General features: G+C 28.2%; 1 protein-coding gene across 1 annotated transcript in view; it reads left to right on the top strand.

Moving 5' to 3' along the window:
- The window catches only part of Abcd1 (ATP binding cassette subfamily D), a 57023-nt gene that overhangs the window by 12483 nt on the left and 18407 nt on the right, over positions 1–26133 (top strand). The window contains exon 2 of the mRNA XM_015518592.2: positions 18593–18831. Within this exon, the coding sequence (XP_015374078.1) occupies positions 18593–18831 (239 nt within the window). The remainder of the gene's footprint in view (positions 1–18592; positions 18832–26133) is intronic.

The following is a 26133-nucleotide window of genomic DNA, read 5'->3' as shown; positions in this document are numbered from 1 at the left end:
AAATTCATTAGATTCTTTACATAAGAAAAGCACAATAAATTATTTCAATTAAAATCTAAATACGGTTGAACTTTCTATTGGTTACAAAAACATTTGATCACAATATGTGAGACACACATTATGTATACAGGGTGATTCTTTTAAGTGGGTACACTATTTATCTCGAAAAGTATTTATTTTTTTCAAAATATTTTTTACATGGTTTCAAGTTGTTAAAAAAACCAACGTCTTTATTAAAAAATTATATTTTTAAATATTTTTTATCCTTATCATTTTTTAAGTTTTTTACTTATTTGAATGACAACATAGAGTTTTAATTTCATATTCCAAATCAGAATATTTTTCTAAGTATTTTGATACATAGAAATCGAATTTGGGGCTAGTAGTTTATGAGTTATAACTGTTATAATTATTTAAAGTTTAGACAAGCGGAGTAGTGGACAAATATTTTGCGGGGTAACCCCGTACCACTCCACTCTGCCAATCTAAACTTTAAATACCTATAACTCATAAACTACTAGCACCAAATTCGATTTTTATTTATCAAAATACTTAGAAAAATATTCTGCTTTGGAATATGAAATTAAAACTCTATGTTGTCATTCAAAAACGTAAAAACTTAAAAAATGATAAGGATAAAAAATATTTAAAAATATAATTTTTTAATAAAAACGTTGGGTTTTTAAGAACTTGAAACCATGTAAAAAAATATTTTGAAAAAAGTCAATACTTTTCGAGATAATTAGTGTACCCACTTAAAAGAATCACTCTGTATTGTTTATTCCAAACACTTAACGTCAATGTAGTATTTGGAAAATATATTCGGATATTACTACAATGTATTCAAATAAGAAAATATATTTTGACATTTTGAGGATAGAGGTGATTTTATTATGACGAATTTTAATAATATATGATGTTTATTTTATTTATATGATTTCTATTACATTTTATTGGACTTAATTCTCTCATTGATTAATATTAATATTAATATTACATGACTTGTATGAAGTGCATACAATTATAAAATATTATGGTTAGTTGATACTTTGGACCATTAATAATAAAATGTTAAATCTAAAATTCAAAACATTTTAAAAAACATTATTCCTAAGCTCAAAGTTCCTCAGAACTATTGTCATACATAATCTTTGAACTTATACATTCATTTTTAATCAAAATAATGGCAAATAATATTATGTCAAGAGAATTCCGTAAATTATTATTTAGTAAACATTTAAAATTAAGATAGTAATATTATTAAACATGTGAAATAATGCAAATAAAAACATTAGTGTTTTAAAATATTTTATAATGTATCATCTATAAATTATTCTATACAAATGACTACTTAGTATTATTTTGTCGGCGTATAAATTACTTGATAATAAACAAACATTATTATTAGTCGTTTAAAAACCAATATATTATATTTTTAGCCTAACTCAATATGTTATATTGAATTACTAAAAATCGTTAGGTTGTTTTTTTCGAACATAATGTCTTTTACATTATAATTAACTTAAATAATCTGTCTGATTAAAATATATTGTTATTTATATTCAGTCATGGGTGGAGGTTAATTTAAAAATCAATCAATTAATACATATATAAAATATAATAATAATTTATATATATAATAATATAATAATAATATATATTAAATAAATAATTAAATTTATTAATTCATCTCGAAAAATCGAACTAGGTTTCACTCATATAATTAATTCCTACGAGATGCCGAGATAAAAATAGTCTACTATTCTTATCACTACTTTTTTTTAAATACCAACAATAACAGGTTATCAATAACTCATAAGTAATAGATAATTAATAAAAACAATACCGCTAAAAAAATTTAAAGGAAGGACCACAACGCCTCGCCACTTCATATATGGCATTATATTATAATGTCTAATGTTGTGGATACGTCGATGAAATTTTCGTCTAAGTCTTATGTTCAACACGCGTATACTTTGATTAATGATCTTATAATAGGTAAAGTATTATAATATCTATGGTAAATATCAGTGTATGGTGGTGGAGGTCGTTGTGGTCGTGTACGAAAAAACATGAATTTCGGTAAGTATATCGGTACCTACATATAAAAGATTTTAAATCAGAAATTCTCGAATGACGATGACCTTCGCAGACTAATATAAAAAAAAACAATAATAGGTACCTATTTATATAGTAATAAACTAATAAACCGTACTCTCCACTTTTTTCCGCTAATATTTATTATATTCTGGTTTACCCTATTGCTGCAGTGGACTCTGTAGTTTTCGTCCACGGTGAACGACTAATATATATATATAGGTAATATTATTTACGCATATTACTTCAACGGTTATATTAAATTATATTTTTGTGTTTTAAGTTTTCACGTTAGGTGACCCTCTTTTCTGGACATTATCTATACGTAGACTTTCCGGGCAACAGTCATGGTATACCTATGATAATATTTAGTGGTAATTGCGCGTGTACCAACCTATGTGTGTAACTTCACGGGGGCGGTGGGTGGTAGGGGTGGTATTGAGAAGACATGAACTGCCTTTGCTGCAGTTTTACAATCGTCGTCACTGCACCGGGCGCCTGGGGTGTTTCCCAGACATTTTTCTTCGACCTGTCTTCGAGGTAGAGTTTCGGTGGCGTTTCACTGCGCAGAGCGGTTCACAGAAATAGTATAGTCTATAATATGTATAATACAGGATATAGGTACAGGTCGAGCAGTTTTGACCAAATAAACAAAATTGTTTAATTTATACTTTGTATGGTCTCTAAACGCATCATAATATTTATATATACTCGATAATCATTGAATTTATAGTCAATGGTATAATATTACGGAAATATTTCGCAGTGTGCGCGAAATGGATGCGCTGTATTTATTATACGGCTTGATCGCGGTCTGCGAGCGACCTTGAGTCAGCTATTTGCAAACAAGATTGCCATTGTTGGGTTGCCGACCATCGGGCGTCGGTCGCACACCGCTGAAGTGCTGACCGTCAATTAATAAAACCATACACTGCCGCATTGTACACATACGCCATACGGACACACTAGCATCGCGTGGTTTAGTCTGGACGTGTGTGTATAACATTTTATTTCTATGCATAATCGGTAATCCTATATTATAATATTAAAACGCTATGTGTATTTTTGTTTCATCTTACTCATTATAATAATAAAATAAAGTTTTATAAATCCCAACCTTCGAATTTAAACATTTATATTATAAGTATTAGTCCTAAACAATAAACACACCACCGATTGATCATAGATGAATGATACACATTGTGTGTGTGTGTGTATCATGTATGACAATAATTATATTTTATGTTATAATATTACCATTGAAGTTATAACTATCGGCTATTAGTCTATATTTGATCACAGTAGTATTATATCACTGGTAAGTATACCAGAACTCATAACGCTTAGGTATGTGGACCAAATTATACACAATACCTATACGTATTAACGTATTATATAGGTATGCAAAATAATAATAATCATACAGTGAAACGAACTTCCATATAAAGGATTTCCATTTTACAAAATTTTTCGCTTAATGAAATATTTGTTAGAATCATTCTTAGCATATTAGCATGGCTTACAAACGTAGTATAACATACCAAATGTTCGTTCACTAGTTTTAATAGTCTGCTGTTAGTTTTGATGTTTTAGTGAATTACCCTATCATCAAAGTTTTAGGTACGAACATTATAATTTATGCTGAATCACAGCCGATTTTTCAATATTTTCATTTCCAAGCAAAATTGGTATGTGAAGTATTATAAATTAAAAATGCTCGATTAAAATATTGAATAAAATCTGATGCTTAAGAATAGATAATGTTCTTAACCAAAAGTTTAATAATATGCTAATTTATTCACTCTAATATCAAAACGAACAGCATAAAATTGAAACTTGTGAATGAAAATTTGGTATGTCATACGTGTGTGTTAAACGGAAACATCAAATGCATTGGTTGCGTCCTCTTAACATAATTCTCTATACTGTGAATTTTTTTTTATGCCCCATGAGACTTCGTAATATGTTTCACTGTACTACCTATATATGCATTATATTATAAATACTTACGTCATGAATTCATGGAGCTCGCGCGTGTAGCACAGCAGATATAAAATCAAAATGCACGTATAGGTACTATAAAAGTAGTTATAATAATTTGTGTGCATATATTAAATTAATATGTACCTACGTAGATACACATAAGTACTCTTTTCCCGTCAAACAAATTATCGTCTAACATACGTTGGATTAATGTATTCATGCTGCACGCTTGATACTCTTATTATAGTTAATACATCACTCGGTTCTTCCTATATTAAATACATAATATCATATACACTATACATTAATACTCATTCGTACGTAGTTTAATATATATATATATATATATTATATATGTGTGTGCGATAGACAGCAGAGTAATATTAAGTAATAATATTGCAGCCGTTGTTACGCCCTGTTCATGATAATTATTACAATACCTATTATGATAACACGAAACATGTTATATTTCATTTATTATACTTAATATTTTTTTTGTTATTATCCATCTTAATAAATACATCGACAACTTGGGCTATTAACATACTATTATAATACTATATATTATACAGTACCTATCATAATATTATAAACTATATTGCACATTTGCACATGTACGCGTACAGCTGTAACGTATAGGTAGTAGGTGCCTACGTCATCAAAACTACATCGGAAATTTTAACTCGCATGATTCACATTCTAACCTTCATAATATATAGATACATAATATATAATCATGTACTAACTATAGGTCATACGAGTAGCAATATTATTTAATACACTTTAAGATTAAACTAAATATTATGTATACAATCATAAAATTAAACGATTTTATTAAAAATTGTATTATGCAATAAAGATTTTATGGTATATCATTAAGTTTTTGAATAACGTGATTGAAGAAAATGAGTCAAATAACCATAAGAATGTCGTGGATTTGGGCAAAAGATAGTATTCTATTCCCTTTATAATAGGAGATTACGCACTTCAGTTAGTAGATGTTTGATTGATATAGTAAAGTTGTACGCTGCAGGTGTTACATGAAGGAGGATTCTTCCTTCACATATCAGGTGACCGTGGGTCGCAGAAGTGTGTCCTATTCTAAGTCGGTTTAAAATAGACTGTTGCCTTGGTACAAAATCTTTAGAATAATATATATTATATCTTCAGGATAGCTTCTTCAGATCTTTTAGTTTCACTTGATTTAGTTGATAGTTTTTGCCACTACTTTAGCCAAATGTCTAGAGAAAGGTTTTTTATAACTTTTTTAACATCTGCATAGGTTATATCATAAGAAGTGCAGGGTATACGTGTATAGCATTAGGAAAATGTGTGCGAGTTTTTGTTGCAAAGACACTTGAATGCATTCGTTTATATTTCACTACTTTGAACTGGAAAAATCTCATTTTTAATCACTTTTAGAGTTATACATGAATATTAATTAAAATATTTTTTACTAATTATAAAAAGAAAATTTATGCGTATGTTGAACTATTCATGAATGTAATAAGGGATTTTTATAAAGAGCTGTAAATAATAATCGACTAAATCATTTAGTAATACAAGTTTAATATAATTATATCATATTATAAAGTAAATTGTTTTTAAATAAGAATCATATGAAAAGCTATAGGTTAGCAAAATAGTGCTAGAAAATAAAATATTAATTGTCAATAGTCAATAGTCGATAATTTTTATAATTTTATTTAATATTTAGTTTCGAGGTCACTATTTTTTTAATCACTCAGTTCTCATTTTTATGATTTTTATTTCGATTCCTATCTATTGATTCATCTTTATGTCATATTACAATAAAATGTACTTCGTAGCATAACAATCATAATTATTTTCATGCATGCTGCATTTTGCGCGAATCCATCGTAAAGTATTATTATTATAATTATCGTTATAAAATAACGATTGCTATATTATAATATACTATTGTAGGTGCACGGTAGACCGTACTACCGTAGACGGAAGTGGATTGGTACGGAAATCGATATTTACTCCGCGTACATTTCGATCGATATTATATTTTCCGTCTCGCTGCAACTAAAGCCGTGACCGTAATAACATATTATTAAATATACTCTGCTACACAATCGCCAGCCACCAAAGACTTTGCTCGGACTACACAAAATAATATTATTTTATTATATTATGCTGTATTCGTGTGCGTGTAGATTTTTCGTAACTCTCATGCGATAATATCGCATATAATATAGGTAGATGTTATAATAGGTATATATATTATATTATTATAGTTTTATGTACCTACGTGGCTACGTCATCATAATAATACCGACTGACACGGTCGACCGAGTCGGGATGGCAGTGAAACAGAATAATATTGCTTTTTGCCGTGCGGTCATTGTTTACTATATTGTTTAATTTATACCTACGTCCTACATATACATAATAACGTCAATGTGATCCATTATAATATAACATGATGATCCTCCGTGTATTGTGATTTGTCGACGCTCATCTCTCGTCCAAATCTTTGATAGAAAAATAAGACTTCTGTATTCCACCTCCACCGCGATTGTGTCACACAAATCCCGTGTTATATATTGTTGTATTTAATACAACATATATACGTGTAAAATTATATACTGTACAGAGGTCAGGTTTCTATTTAAAAACGCGATTGCGAAAGACTTTATAATATAAAATTATCATCACCCCGGCTTCAAATTGGTCGATTCTGACGGGAGTATGGGACGTCGTCTATTCGTATATATCATATTATATATACGGGTTAAAAGTAGTTTATACGCAAAATTTAACTACGATGCGAATGTGCATGGCCACTGGGCGTTGGTCAATTATTTACTTTTATTGCTGTTTTTGTAAACAATATACTTCCACGGTCTTTAACACTTAAAAAAATACTCTTAATTATGGTGGTAATCTACGTTCCTATATTCCTGCACGTATTATATCATACGCAAACGGTTTCTTTCGATATAATACAGTGGCAAATAATTCATAAGGCATCATTCAATAGGTCATAGGTATTAAAATGAAATAATGTGAACTCGGTTTATGTAAGTATAGCGTGTGTGTGGCATGTGCATAGTCATGTTTGTAAATTTATCATTTTATGGCCAGGGGTTGATCAAAGAACGCAATTAAAAAAGGAGAGGCTATTCAAAAAATATGTACTTGGTAAAAGTACTATGGATAAAAATTGAATACTCGAAGTTTTAATAAGAATATTATAAGCCTTAAATTTATATTAAATATTATTGCTAAATAGATATTTAAGTATATGCACATTTTTGTAAACAAACTAGATATATATTTTAACTATAATTTATATGCAGTCTATTAAATAATGATTTGCAAAAGTTCAAGAGTTGTGCGATAGGTGTGGTTGAGTTGATAGTTATATTTGTGTGGGTCAGCGAAGAGGCCTTCCATTGAAGGTAGTAAGAATGGTAGGAATTGTAGTTCGGCAACTAGGTACTAAGTAGCTTAATATAAACGAGAAAACATGTCTAAAACATATTTTTTATATCAAATGTAGGGGATTTGTTCAGCTCCCCATATATCTGTTAATAAGCTTAGACATTAAAGTGGATTGTATATATTACAAAATAATAAATACTAACTAAACCCTGCAGTTCCCCGCAACTTGTTTTTATTGACATCTGTAATTTTATATTATTATAATACAATATACTTTTTTTTTTTCGTGATATCGAAGACGCTTTCGGAACTGCTTGCGCATTACGTCGACAATAATACAATATACCTACTTGTTTGCGTATACTCATGTAGACGTGTGTAATGTGTATTGTTAATTAGTACATACCTATGAATACAAATATTAAACATTGTTACCGCTACTACTACAGTATACCATCTACTCTTAAATAGGTGTACTTTTATACATAGTATTTACTATTTATGATTTACATACCGTTTAACAAATTACTGCATCCACAGACGTGTTGTCGCTTGTGTAGACAAAACATATAGTTATACTTAAGTAATCATTGTAGAATTTGTATTCATTATATGGTAGTTTAGGTCCTAATTAAATTAACACATATATTTGAAGTAAATATATAAATAAATAGTTATGTGAATGTAGTGGTCAGACCTAGAGTTTTATTATTAATCTTATTATCCTTTTACAATCTTTGGTTACTATTAATACCAATACCTCCTCTGCACGTCAGACTTATAAAAATGAGTGAGGGATAAACCTCCAATAGCTAATCATATAACTACTTATGACGAACAAATATTCGCTATTAAAAATATATCCAACAGATTTCATCAAAATAACTTGTCTCACTCCATATGCCAAAAAATATTGTGCCTACAATTACTTAGTAGTTTAGTTTAATTGTGCTCATATTCACAACCGATACACCCGCCCGCTTAAAAAATAATGTGCAAATATTGTAACAACAGTTGGTACACGACCAAAAGTCTATAGTTAAGTAGCAATAATAACACAGTCTATTTCGTAGTAGGTATACCGGACACAACAGCACATTTAGAAACTTAAAATAATATAGTATTATATCATATCTATATGGTCAGAAACGGCGGAGGTAAATATTCGACCTCGATCATAATATTATGATATAGTATAGTAGGTACTATACATTTTATATTATTATGCTTAAACGTGCCACGTTGTAAAAAAAATTAACAATAAAAATCTGGTTATTGTTTATAAAAGGTGTGAGGCTGCTTAGAAGAAGTTAAGTTACTATAAAAAATATAAGTCAACAATTCTTGTTCAAAATTACTTTTCAACTTGTTATAGTTACAAGAAAAAAAGAAAAAAAAGTAATAAGTAATTATTAACTTTATTAAAATCTGTTCATTTTTCAACTAAATACCATATTTTACGGAAGTAAATTTCATAAAATTATACACACAAATATGAAAATATAAAGCAAAAAAAAAATCCATAACAGATTAACTAACAGCAAAAAAAAATAACAAAAGAGAAGGGCACCGTACTTACTAAATTTCTTTAAATATCGAAATTAGTCATCTCATTATCCGCTATTGTTATACAATATAACAATATAAAATAATAAAAATTTAATTTGACTTTCCAGTAGTAATTTTTTCGCCAAAGATCTACAAAATAATGAAGAATTTTTATGTTAAATTTTTAAATCTAAGATAGATTTATGGATAAATTTCTAAGTTAAAACAATTTACAAATTCAAAATCCAGATTCTCATAAAAATTATTGTGGATTTACGCTCAACTTTTTAGATTCTGAACGAAGTAAAATGCATTGATTTTACAATGATGTGTGTTTTTTTTTGTGTCTACTCTGTATACAGCATAACTAGTCGAAATAATGCTTCAATTTCAAACTTTGGGGGTGGTTTCTGATATAAAAGTGAATGTCCTTGGTGCACTATAAAGTTCAAAATTAAACATTTTCCAACAGTTTTCAAAAAAATCGAGAAAAGCAAAAAAAAAATGACAGAAAAACGGGAATTTTTACGCAAAACCAGTTTTCGACCAAATCGATTTTTTTATATGGTTATAATTCAAAAACTAATCACTGTAAATACTTGAAATTTTCACCAAATGTTTATGTTAGTGATATCTATATATAGTTTAATTTTCACAAATTTTTGACTTTTTTGAGTTATTTATAGACCACTGAAATTTTCAATTTTTTTGAGAATTTTTTTTTGAAGTGCCGGTAAAGAAATGTTGGACGACCAAAAAAACTTGAAAATTGAATACAAGGTTCCTTATGAGTTGTTCTTATTGTAGCTAAAAAAAATTAAAATTTGTAAGTCATAATTTTTTTTAATAAGCGTTTATAGTTCAAATTTTTACGAAATCTGTCGAAAACGCGAAACTTTGCAAGTAATTTTGAAGTTGAAAAATCATAAAATTTGTTGTGTTTATAACTAAGGATTAAAAATACAACACTAAGTTTTCTATTAGTTTTCCTTCAAGTAGCCATAGAGAAAACTCGAAACATCACTATAGGAATAATTGTAAGTGCGTTTGAATTTTAAATTTTTACGAAATAGCGTAACGATAACGATTTATCCTCAAACGATTTTAAATATTTGTTATTATTCAAAAAGTATAAGTTGTAGATACTTGAAAATTTTACCAGTTATTTAGATTGTCATTTTCTTTACATGATTTATTTTTCAAAATATTTTGACTTTTTTGAGATATTTATAGACCACTGAAATTTTCGATTTTTATGAGAATTTTTTTTTGAAGTGTCGGTAAAAAAATGTTGGATGACCAAAAAAACTTGAAAATGTAATACAAGGTTCCTTATGAGTTGTTCTTATCGTAGCTAAAAAAAATTAAAAATCTGTCGAAAACGTGAAAATTTGGAAGTAACTTTGAAGTTGAAAAATAACAAAATGTTTTGTGTTTATAACTAAGGATTAAACATTAAAAAAACTAAGTTTTCCTTCAAGTAGCTATAGAGAATACTCGAAGCATCATTATAGGAAAAATTTTAAGTGGGTTTGAGTTTTAAATTTTAACGAAATAGTAGCGATAACGATATTTATCCTCAAACGATTTTAAATATTTGTTATTATTCAAAAAGTATAAGTTGTAGATACTTGAAAATTTTACCAGTTATTTAGATTGTCATTTTCTTTACATGATTTATTTTTCAAAATATTTTGACTTTTTTGAGATATTTATAGACAACTGAAATTTTCAACTTTTCTGAAAAAATTTTTTTGAAGTGTCGATAAAATTTTTTTAGCCCTATAAAAATACTTGAAAATGTAATACAAAGTTTATCATAAGTTATTCTTATAGTGATTAAAAAATTATAAGAATAAACAGGCACAATTTTTTGTTATTAGCACTTAAAGTTAAAATATTGACCAAAATTCATCAAAACCATAAATATTTGCAAATTATTAAAATTATTTTGTAGTTTAAAATTCATAAAATTGTTTGTATTTATATCTAAGGTAAAAAATTCAACACCAAGTTTTCCATAAGTTTGCTTCAAATAGCTATAGAGAAAATTTGAAGCATCATTATAGGAAAAATGTTTTGAGCGTTTGAGTTTTAAATTTTTATGAAATCGCGTAATGATAACGATTTATCCTCAAACCAGGTATAGGTATGTATATCTATGATAATATAAAGTATTATGATTATGAATTATGATAACTACATGCAATGTTTTTGGAAAAATTGATTAACCATGCCTTATGCAAAATGCGTCCTAATTGAAAAATAAAATATTTGTTTCAAAATAGAATGTATGACAATATTTAAATATAATATATCCTAGACTGACAAATCATTTCCGTTCAGAATCGTTTTTCGTATTCAATGATTGCATTCTATCATTGCATTCAAATTTAACCTACCCTAGTCAGAGGTCCGCCCCACCACCTAATGTACAGCAGAGCGAGACCCACTTACCCGCTTTTTTTTTTTTAATTTCTACTAATTAACAATGATTTACCAGGAACCTTGACTCGTATTACAACTTCAAATTTTTTGACCTAGCAAACTTTTTTTTGTCATCATTTATTTAAAAAAAGCCAATAACAATTAAACAATTGGACTTTTAATATACCTTTAAATAGTTCAACACGAGTCAAAATATTTTGAAAATTGTATTGTGTGTAGGAAATTCAAATCTATTTTGTCGAAACCCGATTTTGCTTCAAAATTCACGATTTTCCTAAATTTTTTCTTCTCCAGCGCTTTTGAAAACGTTTAAATTTTAGTTTCTCGAACACAACAATTTGATTCATTTTCATGCCAGAAAAGACACTGAAGTTGAAAATCATTGCATTATTTTGACTAATTATTGTGTGCAAAGATCAAGGTAAATCAATACACTAATAGGTACCTACTACTTGTATTAATATATTATAAATTATTTTTATCGATGTTAGTTCTTGTAGGTAACTTTAAAATTTAAGATGATGATTGTTTTCAATTATTTGTCACTTCAGACTCTGAAGTCTCATTATTACATAACCATCCTTTTACTCTATATAACCGTTCACTGAGATTTTCTGTTTATTTTACTCATATTAACATATCGAGGACGTTAATCAAGGAAACTATGATATAGCAGGACATCTTCAGAGATATTTTTCGTACTTATATTGCTTCGTCGTCAATATAAAACTATTGGAACAGTTTAATTACACAAAATAATATTCGACACGTTATATCTGTATTATCTTTATTGTCCAGTGTTCATCATCGCGGCTGTATACCAATCAATAACAATAATAATATAATATCAACTTCCGCATCGCGATTCGTGACAATATCCGTAGTCATGATACACGCATTGCGAATATAATATAATATTATTTTTTTGCGATAACTACGTGATGGCACGTTTATAATAATTACTTGAATTCATCGCGTACGGCGGTATTATAAACGTGTAAATAAAATGTGTAACAATGATATTGTCGTCGTTGTTTTCTTTCCAAATAAATGCGTTGGTATATAATATATTCATGTATATATATATATATATATATATATATATATAAATTAATATGTTATTATAACGACTATATAATGACTGCGCGTTGAAATCAACTCAATTTGTATTGTGATAAAAATAATTAACATTATTCATCATGCTGTTATTGTTATTATTATCATTACAGTGAGTTTTCGACACAAACACAAAATATTTCTTTAATAAAACATGATATAAATTTTAACTAGGGCAGCAGATAGAATTGTGTATTTAGAGTTTGCTGTTTTTTACTTTACGTTACTCTTTAAATCGAATAATAAACCAAAATTCAACTTTAAGCTTTCACATTTTCGTTTTATTCTGTGCATACATTTATATATTTTCATTTTTTACTCTCAAATCAATTAGGTAAATTACATTAGGTTTTACTTTATACCAATATGGGCAATATGTATCGTATAATGTGTTAAGTATGCTTGGTAACAAGTACAATGCCTAACTATCCAATGTTTATTATAGTTTGTACTTTGAATTGTTTAACACGCAAATTAAGGATGATGATTCGTACCAATTATTATGTTGTATAAATAATTTATTCAACAATTACAATCAAATACTCAGCCGTAGTAGTTTTCGATAACTGAATACATTAAATAATAATAAGCGAACATTTAACGAGAAAATACTCGTCAATCCGATTACAAAAAAGTGAACGGAAATAAAATATATTCATTTTAAATTCTTTATTCACTTCACGCGTTGGTATTTGTAAAGTTAATCAAAGTATTGCAGCAATTTACCTAAAATACCATTAACTGTATTAGAATATTGAATAATAATATTGTGCTCGTCGTAAAGAAATATATTAATATAAATAACCTAAAGTGTTTTAGATACCATGTATTTTATAACAGAACAGAAAACAAGTTTATATAATATTATATACTCGCAGTGTAGAAAATTATTATTCCTTAAAATATGTCAAAATCACTTCAATAGGCAGTTCTTTATGGAATGGTTTCGAAAAATGATGATACGCTTACATAATAAGCGCAACTGTTCTAAAGATAGATCGTTAATCTACGGACATTATCAATGGATACTATTGTATGTTTTATTGTGAAATTATGTTTGTAATTGCGTATGTATTGTGTAATGATGAGGATGAGGCTAAGCTTACATAGGTATTATGAATGTATGATGTCTTCATAAGTCGCTACGGTATTGTTGTCTTTTCAAATTATAATTATTGTAATTATTTTGCAAGCAATTGTATTTTGTTTTTATAATAATCATCCATTATACCTACATTTGCGACCACAATATTATGTTCACATAAAAAAATAATCTACAGCCAGTGGTCCTGCTCGACAAGTAATGCGTCTAAAAAACATTAAAATTATAATTTACAAATTAAATTAAATTTACAAATGTTTTATAAACATGAAGTAAGGCGAAACATCTGTCTAACGCAGTGGTTATCAAGCTTTTTTGGTTCAAGGCACATTATTATTATACATCCTCCATCGCCGGACCTGATTTTATTCTCTCTCTTAAAACATGTAATATTTATTCACTCGTTTTATAATTTTCACTATCACCTGCAACAGTAGATATCAGCTCGCTCGTATTACAAAATTGGTTATAGCAACCAAATTATTCTTTAACTCCAAATTCCATATATATATATATTTTTTTTTGTGGCGCTTATAATAATATTTCAATGTATAAGTACATATTATCACTTATATTTATCATACGCAATATATTAAAAACTATTTTGTATACAATTTTACGTCATGCAGTAAAACTTACATTTAATACAATTTTCTGCTTGACAAAATATTTTTGTGAACCAAATCAAATAGAATCAAATTTATTTAATTATATTCATAGAATTTCTTTACAATATCGATTTTTGCTCATAATAAGACTTCCTAATATGGATGTTTCACTGTATAATATATTACTATACATATGATACACATCACACGTATACTATGTATAGACTTTTACATTATTTTGTATAAGGAAAGACCGATTTATCATCATACGAGAGTGAACGAGAGCGTTTCGATCGGGTAATGGATGAAATGATGAAAAGTACAATTTTTATTTTTTGATTATATCAGAGGTAGATATTCGTTTTCTTGTATATGTATCGATACCCGCGAACATAACTTGATGTATTATTCGAATCGCATTAACTTGTTCCAACGAGATATCCTCGTTTTTGATTATATAATTTGTACTGAAAAATATTAATATATCTCTCAAAACAAGATATACATACAAAAACATAAACAGAACGAGCCCACATCTCCCCACGTTTAGGTAGATTGGCGGTCATTTGACGGCTATGTGGCTAAAAAATTGGACCGGGAAACATACATATGAAATGGCTGGAAAGTGTACTGGACGAGTAGATGGCTGTCGGAGATGGGATAGGGTGCCAACACATACGTTCAATATTCATCCACGTATCGATTGTTCCCTATTAGTTTGTTTAACTCTGATGGGAACGAAAAATATATTATACTGCAGGGTTTGTTTGTTGCGTACGTATAATCACTTTTTCAAATACCTAAGTAAATATAGCCAGAAGGAATTATGCTCCAAAAGTTAGTTTTGCACTGTCCCTTGAGCGTATATTGATTGAAAATACTACCGAAAATCGCCGCATTAATGATGCACGCTAAAAACCCCAGTCAAATGAAATATTTTTGAGCTATATTTCTAAAAGCTTATAACTCCGACATTAGTTTTTTTTTGTATTGTATTACGTTATCATGCAGAGATGATGTACATTTCAAAAATATCTTCTATAAACAGAAAAATATGTACCTACTACTTAACTATGCACAATGTAATATTGAAAATGTTTTAAGTTAAAAATTATAATAAAATTCTCAAATTTCGAAAATAAAATATGGATATCATTATTCATTTGTATGTTTTAAGTGTTTAAATTTTAAAATTTGAATCAGAGTACCTCGATTAATAATTATGAACTATTGGTGATTATAATATTACCTATATCCTACTATCCTACAGATGACAAACTTTTTTTATTTTTTTTTATTTATTAACAAAATTATAGTACGTAATTACCTAATATCTGGTTCTAACATTATTTAATAACAATTAAAAGGAAATCTGTTCAAAAAATATTTGAATGAGCGTTTATTTAGTTTATTACATTATTTGTTTATAACACAATATTATTATATTTTATAACAAAAATTTATTATTTTTATGTTGGTTTTAATAGAAATCGTATAATTTTTAATGTTTTTATGAGTGTTTATAAAGCTTTTATCTATATAATACTAACTATTAAGTAATATTTTTACCAAATATTATAATGTATTTAATAGAATGTGTTAAAATGTAATTCATATTTTTTTTTTTTTTACGAGTACTTTGATTTCATAAAATATCCTAATATCGTACCTACATTACTTTATTTGTAGTAAACCAGAGTTGCGCTTAAATGTAGTTTTTCGATTATAATGATTTATTATTCCTTTTAAATACTATTCACGTAATTTGTCTTTCTATCTGTACTTTTAATATTTTATTAATATTTAATAATTTTATGTTTTATAAGAAACCAAATGCTTTTTTCACCAGTAAGTACAAACCCAATACGTTTAACATAATATAATATCCTTTAAGTGTGAAATCATTTATGATGATTATTATAGTTCGTGTGACGAGTAAAATAAATAAATAACTATTCATACATTTTCAAAACATAGAAAACACCTACGTGTAATACCTTCGATTAAATTGATTTTCACAAACAATTATTTGTAAGCAAGAAATATTAGAGAAAACGTGCGAGTGTTTGTTGTCGAAAATTGTACGAATCATTTATACTGGATTAAAACGTATATTTATATAATGTAATATATTCTTTGACGGGGTTACTTGTTAGTTGTATTCGTCGTGAGCTTTTATGAACGCTGTCAAACAACGATAATAGGTACTCTAAAAGGTTACCAAATCGATGAATTATGTGGAATGCTCATTTTTCTATCAGTGTTTTTTCTTCAGACTTGTTATTATAATAATTAATATTGTGTGCATTCATGGTACACGTATTCGTATAAATTATTAATAATGTTATTTTTTTTTATTATTCATAAATATTTCTACCAAAAAATAACCTCATTATGTCAACTTGATTAATAATCAATATTGCGTTATTTTGCAATTATTCATTTTGATCTATTATGAAATCAAAACAATACAAATTTACGAGCATAGTATTATGAGCAGTTAATGTTTATTAAAACTAAATTATGTTTTTTTTTTCATCATAATTTGTCATATTGCAGCCAGCTTATTATTGCTGCCTAATGTAGTATTACTGTCGAATTGTTATTTAGCGAAAAACAAATAAACAGCTATACCTATTCACGTTTTGGTACCTACATTTAGCTGATAAAATGAGTAAGATTTAAAAAAAAAATGTGTTTCGTATACGTTCTGTGCGTACACCATCAGAATAAAATAAAAATTTAAATATCGTTATTATATACGACGTAGTGGTGTAGTGAATGACGTATGTAGTGAGGCCATTTACATAATAAAAACATTATGTACTTTACATCACAAAGATCGTACACGATGTTGATCGTCATCTATTGATACTATTATCATTATTATTTATTAATACGATGACGACGATGAATTACAGATTTTGTACATAATAATATTATTTTGTTATATACTGATGCACATATTATAAATTTAGTGCCTAGTTTTCCGTGGGTATTAAAAAACGTATAAATTGAGATGCGCACGTTGTGATTTCTGGTCACTATACTCGCTAAACGAACGGGTAGTGTTACGCATATGATATTAATATTATATATGTTATAATACATGACACAGCTGTTTTTTATGAGCAAAGTCGTCTTGCAAATATTACTATAGCAGCACATAATATCGATATGATATACTTATAGTGAGTTTGGTGTAGATATGTAAAATAATGGTATAAGGTGTGTGTTGATATCTCAATACCTACTGGTATTTTGTATAATATAATTATTATTTGAACACAACAGCTGCGGGTTGAAGACGAAACGAATTTATCAAGTATGTAAGTATAAGGTTAAAAAAACCGGTAACACCGAACCAGTACAGTCGTATCTGAATATATAGCTATGTTTCAGATAAGTGATTACGGTCAAAATGGTACTTATACACAGTTGACGGAGATTATTATTATAGGTATACCAGCGTATATTACTAAAATATATCGGCATTATTTATTGGTGTATACTACCAAAAATATATAACTAGATCCACTGTAAACTTAGCGTAATTTCTAAGGAATGATCGTAGAGGTGTAGGTTTCAGTTTTAAAAGTTGAAGATACTTAGGTATATTAGTCATATTATTATAAGCTTAGAAAAATTTGTTTATTACTGTCTCAGTCACATAAATCTATCATGTATATTATTAATGGATAGGGCATAATACTATTCATTATAATATACACGGTACATCTATATAGTGTGTAAGAAGAGTTTATACTATAGTTACCACTTACCATAGTGGCATAGTGTTCAGGTATAATACGAATAAAGAAAAACATTTTAACAATTTGTTATCCCATCAATTTCGAATTCAACCAATTTCAACATTATATATTTATTTATTTTATTAATTTTGTAATAATTATAATAATAATATATTTCATCATATTTAGTGGTTTTAAAAGTTACATTCTACATTATCATTATTATCATTATTTAATATTCTCAGTGGTGATGATACCACATAACCTTAATTATTATTGTGTTCAACCTTATTTTGATAACTACCGTATGCTCTTCGATCACGCATATACCTAACCTTAATCTAACCTACAATTCATGGATGTACAATTTTATCTATGGGGTGCACATGCTACTTATTTTCTAAAATATAAATCTATGGCGGTATATTGTATTGTATCATCTTACAGTTTTTTAGCATATTATTATTCATGTATATGTGCACTTCAATATACGAGTTTTGACAATGGCTTCTGTTGGTTTACAGGACTCGACTGGTCAACCACGCGTACGGTATGTACTTCAAGGACCAGACTTACTATAGGGTGAGCAACATGGACGGCCGGATCGAGAACGCAGACCACCGACTAACGGACGACATTACGGCGTTCACGTCGTCCGTGGCGCACTTGTACTCGCACCTGACCAAACCTCTGTTCGACTGCGCGCTGATCGCGCTCACCTTGGCCAGGAGCAGCAAGCAAATGGGCGCCGCCGTTGTTCCAGGTGAGTTGATTCTCCTCCCCCTCCCCGACACTGATCCATAGTCATTACTCGCGATAACTGTTGATAGCTAAAAAAATATTCTAATAAAACATATCTTGCCACGGCCCGCGAGACTCCATTTACGATTTAACATAAATCATAATATCGTATAATACGAAACAAACCATATTAATTTATTTATTCGTATGACATACATAACACAGTACAGCATAACAGCAACATTATCGAGAGTATAGAGAAATCGGAATAAAATAAAAAAGAAGAATATAACCCGAAAGACTTCCTTACAATGACACCTCGGTGGTCTGGTTGGAGAAATTGGACATTGATTTGTGAAGAAAAATTCCTTATTACCATACTAATAATGTAGCTATGATATAGGTGCAATTAAAGATCCCAATTAGATGATTATGCAAGAAATCGAAAGATGAATGACTGTAAAAAAATGAAACACACTCAATAATATATTATATATATATATATATATTATATATGTATGTTTGTAAAACAGGTAAGTAATTTCGAATAGTATTCGCTTCAAGAAAATGTATGTATACATATTAAATTTTTACTTGACCTGGAATATAATATGACGTAGTGATAAATTATTATAGATTGAATATCAATGATATAAATAAGATAATATAGTATTTAAATACTATAAACTATAATTATTACAAATTAAAGTAAATTGAAAACGTACTAAATAGCAATGATCAAACTTCAACTTCAGTATATAAATTATAATAATTATCATATACCTAGTTAATAACAGTGCAATTTAAATCTATAAAAGACATAATATATGATGCATATTTGCGAAATTTGATAGTAATGGGTTATACTACTTCGGTGTAATATTCTCCGATATAACTAAGTATTATATTATTATTTATTATCACCATTGATTAAGTGTATTAAATAAAACAATAAAAGTTATTATATCAACTGCAATAACATAATATATACCTACTCGAAAATGTCCTTATGTCCGTTGTCCGTATAATACAGTATACGCACTGTGTATAACCGTGATGTATACCTACGCTGTATAATACGATATTTCAAGCGAATTTCGATTTTGCGAAACAGCAATCTTGCATATCGAATATACGACGTGGAGTTGCAATCTCTTCGCACCACGGATTCCAGCAGACGTCATCCGACCGTGTTCTTTAAACGTAAGTGTCAGCTACATACAAAAGCTACATAGTACTATTACGTTTTGTTTTGTTTTATTCGATTACGTCATTGCGTGCTAAGTACGGCTTAATAGGCATATTATTCAGCGTATAAGGCAATAACATTCTGCGATAAGTCTCATGCCGCGGTGAAACGCGAAATAGTGGCTGGTACCTACCTACATAATAATATATAGATACAAATAAAGAACACTTACACGCATTCTTGTGTGCGTGTAAATCTGTTGAACAACCACAGACATACGTACCTATGTAATTAATCATGTGGATCCGTGTTTGACATTGATTTCTTGTGCCATGGAGTGTGTCAATATTGTGTACCACTACTCACTAGAAAACCAATACCGTTTTGTCTTAAGAAAAAATTTAAAAATAGAATAAACTCGACCTCTGGTCTCCAAGGATTCGTCTCAAACTCAGTGTCCCATGTATCTCGATTATTTCGCGTCGAATCTACAATAACATACAGGGTGATTCTTTTATCAAACAACACTCATTACTTCAAAAACTATTGACTTTTTTCAATTTTTTTTTTTTTTTTTAAATTTTAGATCCATCTCGTTAGAGCTATATATATTTTTTAAATATCTTCATCCTTATATTTATCAGGTAAACCATTATCAACTTTTGATTTTCAAATGACAACCTATACTTAAAATGACATAAACTAAAAAGGCTATTTTTCCAATGAATTTTCACGTTTAAATTTTTAATTTTCGTTAATCCGTTTACAAGATATAGCCTCCCAAAGTTGGGTGGTTTTGGGTGGTGTTTGTGTGTTATAGGTGTATATTAGGTGGTATTTACACACGCATACCATATAAGTGTTGTTTGATAAAAGAATCACCCTGTATATATATACATTATGTTTTATTGTCTGCGTTCGGAAATCCCGTTGATTTTACAGCAGTACCAATGTAGTTTTCAGTTTATTGATAAAAAAAAAAAAAACCTGAATATAAAACAACATTCAATATCTATCTATGCTGCATGTATTGTCAACTTATTGTATTATGTACACACATATAGGTACCTATACCAATACGATTCTCCGTCGATGGAAGGATAAAATATTTTGTATTAGATACACCGTTTTATTATTTTTACACAATTATTATACGTGTCAGTGAGTCGTCTTTGTCTGTTTAGGTAATGTATTGTATTATACTTCGCGAATTCATTTGAATATCACACTCACGACACTTACCACGGATTTCCACAATTACGTTGTTTCGTGTTTACTTTGAACTTAGTTTATTATTGCATGACAAAACGATATTATATAAATCGTATATTCATTGTTTTTTTTTTTTTTTTTAAACTCTTATCAAACTCTAAATTCCACATGACTTCTGTAATAGTATTATCTACATAATATTATTATAATTATACAAATAATTTAAATGAACATCGTGACATTGCGTAAACATTACATGCTCCAAAATATTATGTAGAAGAAAAAACATATATTTGAATTGTTAACATGTTAAATAATGATATATATATATATATATATATATATATTATATATATAATAACAAAGAATATCAACTGACACTTTAAAATAAACGACAACAAATGTTCTGATATCAGTCGGAAATTGTATCATATACCTAAGTAAAGATGTATAATCAACGTTTCAATCCATATTTATTATAAAAATTATGTTCCTTGGTTATTTTTTTTTAAATAGATCTCGAGCTCAGAAACTATTGTCAATAGCTATTTTAAAGGGGGTGTTTGATTTGGAACACGTTTATGTGTGATAAGGATTTGTCTGTAAAAACCCGGGTGGTTAAGTTAGTTCGGTGATGGCACTCATAACATATTTGTGGCTGAAGTCAGAACTGCATCACACTAACGTTTCTCAGTTTTATCTATTATCTAGTAGCTGAGATGTGAAACAAAAATTCATAAAGAACTTAACATTATGAAGGTGTGTTGAACGCTCGCCGATCTATTAGCGCAGTCAATAAATATTCACTGTCAGCATGAATTGTTGTTGTTCGTACAACATAATATGACTAATATGCCGATTTCGTAAATTTTAATTAATGATTAATTAATTTTTGACTGACGACTAAATTGACACACACACATATATTATTAGAATAAATTAACGCTATTGTTTCTTTAGATATGATATTATACCTGTCTAGTGCCTATCCTAAGTGAGGACGCCCACTGCAGTTTTTATAATTTGAATTGAGTTAAATCTGAATGTGAGTTTTAATTTGATTTAATTTTTATCTTATAATCTGTGCATCAGTTCATAGATTAAAAAAGATTTTATTAGCAATAATTTACGACACATAATAATTATTGATGTTAAATATGCTCAATTGTGTGTGCGCAATTTGCATGCGTTGCTGTGACATAATACATAATGTGAACGCAGGTCCCGATTGAAAAAAAAACCCTTTCTTAATAATGACTTTCACTGAAACAGGATTTTAGGCCATTCGCATCCTGAAAGATTACGCTTATATTATAAGTTCAAGCTGGTGTTTTCGACACCATCTGCAGCCTTTCATGTTTCGATTATTTCTGTTACCGAAAATACTACGACTCACCGTGTCACAACACACGTTGTAACGCAATTAAATATTAACTAAACAACAGTAAAATATAATCATTATTTGATTAAATCATTAATTATTTATGAACCCTTTTTTAAATACAGTTTAATTTGAGAAGTAATTAATATAATGAACGTATGTATGTTTTGATTCTTCTCTTACAAAAAACTCGTACATGGTACATCCACTAGGTATATCAACATTCAACATATAATATATAATTATTATTTATTAATTACTTTATACATTGAGTACATGACAGTTTTTTTTAATACAGGGATTTGGATTTTAGCTAGGAGAGGCTAAAATTTAAAAAGTATAAGGAGGATTTTTAAACGTTTTTACGTTTGCGCGAGGCTATGCCACCTAATACCCCTAATTACGTGGACGTGGTTAAACAGATTATAAAACTAACCTATAACTACAAGTGTAAAATACAATGTAAAATCATCTTCAAGAATTTCCTGTAGAAAATAGTGTTTTAATTTTTAAATCCACGCCTATAATACTTATATAAAATAATTGAATGTTAATTTTGTATCTATATGTTTATAGAGTGGGTTTGAACTATGTCCTACATCAAGCACCATGCATCTACGCATGAGATACGTTTAATAGATCAAAATTTCTCAACAATTTTTTAATTTTGTAAAAACCTAATTCACCCTCCATCCTCTGGGTTACAAAACATTTTGTGTTTCTTTTTAATGATAATTACAAATATAATTTTTAAATAAATATCAAAATTAGCTGAGTTGGAAAACACGTTGTTCTAGATTTGCCAAAAATACCGTAGGTATTAGCGGTTAGATTAACGTTGACACTGGTAGTAAATAAATTACGGATATTATTATCGAAATTTTCAATATACAGCCACTCCTATATATGTCGCAGATGAATATATTATATCGAAGAGTAATTTTATAAGATGTTTCTTCAACGAATTGGAGGATGACTTATATGGTATATGCCTGTAAGATCGTAAGAATTATTTTTCTAATTGTTTATATAATGCTACACGATCTATAATAAAGGTATTATATAAAATCACTGCAATAATATAATCGATTAATCATTTGCCAAGTAGGTACACATAGATCACCAAATGTTTATAATTTTTATTTTTTACAAAATATATAATTTTGATAAATAATATAATAGCAACAGAAACGTATTATTGAGGTTCAGAGTAAGAAGTGATCGAGTGCTAACTGCGGTTATTTGATGATTTTGGTATTATTTTCTACACCCTGCAATTTGAAACTAAAAAGATTAAAACAGCCAGAAACCCAATGTATAGGAACTGTTTCATTGTTAACAACTAATCCGTTAAATAGCAGGCACATTTAAATGATGTAGTTGATGGCATATCACGTGTCGTTTATAAATACGTATATTATTCTCGAACATACATATCATTGCGAAACCTTCAAGAAAAAACTGATTCACCAGACTAATAAAATTCAAGGCCTGTAAAATATTTAAGAGAAAAAAATACAATAAATAGAATTATAATCATTAGATGTTCGTCCTTCTACGCGTATGCTGCTTAAAGTTGCATACTATCATACATTTATTGAAGTACAAAATAATATCCTTCAGTAGATTTTCGATCGTTTTAACTATATACAATATTATATTTCTAGATAATGGATGTGATGAATTTTTGAATAGGTAACTATCAGTTAATGCTACGAATTGATTTATGTAAAACCAAAATAGTATTAACTATTTTTTAAATATTTGTAAACATATTAAAAAATATTTAATGATATGCTATGTCATATAAACTGCAAACATTTATATACAATTTTAAGTACAAAGAATAATAGTAGTAAATAATGTATATATATACAATCAATTATGAACTATTATCAGTAATAATACGTATATATTTTATTGGAACGTATAAATATGTATATTGATGACATCAAAGATGATGGGGAGAGCTTGCAGGCCATTGCACTGTTATTGTTACAGTCATCTTTTAATAGCAAGTAAAAAGTCTTGATTTTATTTAAAATGTTATCTCTCTCCCCTGCTTTCGGACATCACACCATAAGAGCATTGAAAGACAAATGGGTAAATGTGCAGTGTTCACTGGCTGCATGTTATTATTGAAACGATGAGCTGTGACTCAATTACAAATGTAGTTGTGGTCAATATCAGTATTAATATACATTATTTATGAATGTCTGATAAAGTTCAGTCATAGCAGGTACCTGGTACCTATATAGACGAATTTAAAATATGTTTTTATGAGTATTAGACACGTCGTTTATAGAAGTCTAAATAATACGAATCTTCATCTTGTATACTATAATTTACTATAATTTTAAAATCGTATGAATACAATAATGTGGTTAGAAATATTTAATGTTGAGTGTGATACATATTTATGTTCTATTGATAAACAGCATGATGATTTCACTAAAGTTTTAGTCGTCTATGGTCAATTTTAGACTTCTAGTATCTTTATGAGGTAGGTACCTATGCATAATTATTTCAACCTAGTTATGTTATGTATAAATTGAACACTTTTTGCAAACATACTTAATTTTTCGAAAGAATCTACATGACAATAAGGATATAATAATTTTTTTTCATTAATATTTGGATGAGCCACAACAACATAGCTAATTGGCTGTATATAAAAAAAAGATTAATATGTTTTGAATTGGTATAATATCATATAAGATTATATAAACTGGTAGATTTTATAATGATATAATATATACTCATATAATTCACCTTAAACTTATAAAATGTTTTAATTAACTCAATTCATGATTAGATATAGCTCTTAAAATTATGATAATATATTTCCTATACGTTACACAACATAATATACCACAAATAAACAGAGACAAAGAATAATAAGGACTTTCAAGTTTACCATTTTTTTTTTTTTTTTTTTTTGTTAGACGATTTAAAAATGTTATGATAGAAAAATAATAATATTTAAACGTTATCTAACCATTATTTAATCACTCACAACTTATAAAATAATATGAATTCGCTAATTGAATAGCAACGAAAAAAAATCTAGAATTTTTTTGACAAATATCTAGAGTGGGTGGTGCAAAAATGTTAGATGTGAATCAAGAGACAAAAAAAGTTCAAGCTTTGTATCCCCATATTATGTATTTGGAGTAGGTATATCATTACTAATAAAAAGAGCTGGAAAAAACACATGGCCACCTACTTACTATCGTACTTTACATGTATGACAACGACAGACAACCCAATTACAATAACTTAGGTTCAACTGCAGTATATTTACCTTAATCGTCAAATAAAAATAAAATATTTATGTACAGTATTTTAATGAAATTAATGTTTTTCTAAACTAGTTTTACTGCAATCGACCCGATATTGCCCATAAAACTAGTTATAGGAATACTCTCGCTTAACAGAAAAACTATTTTTAAATAAAGGAAGTGAATTGTTGTAGGTAACCAAACTTAATAACTTAGTGTTTGATTGCAAAATCCACCAAGGTGTTTTTAGTCAGAATTTAT

Source organism: Diuraphis noxia, unplaced genomic scaffold (assembly GCF_037042655.1).
Source record: "Diuraphis noxia isolate RWA-SAM2 unplaced genomic scaffold, SU_Dnox_SAM2 contig0004, whole genome shotgun sequence".
Lineage (NCBI taxonomy): Eukaryota > Metazoa > Arthropoda > Insecta > Hemiptera > Aphididae > Diuraphis > Diuraphis noxia.
The sequence above is the reverse complement of the archived record's forward strand: the minus strand, read 5'-3'. Positions and strand labels throughout refer to the sequence as shown.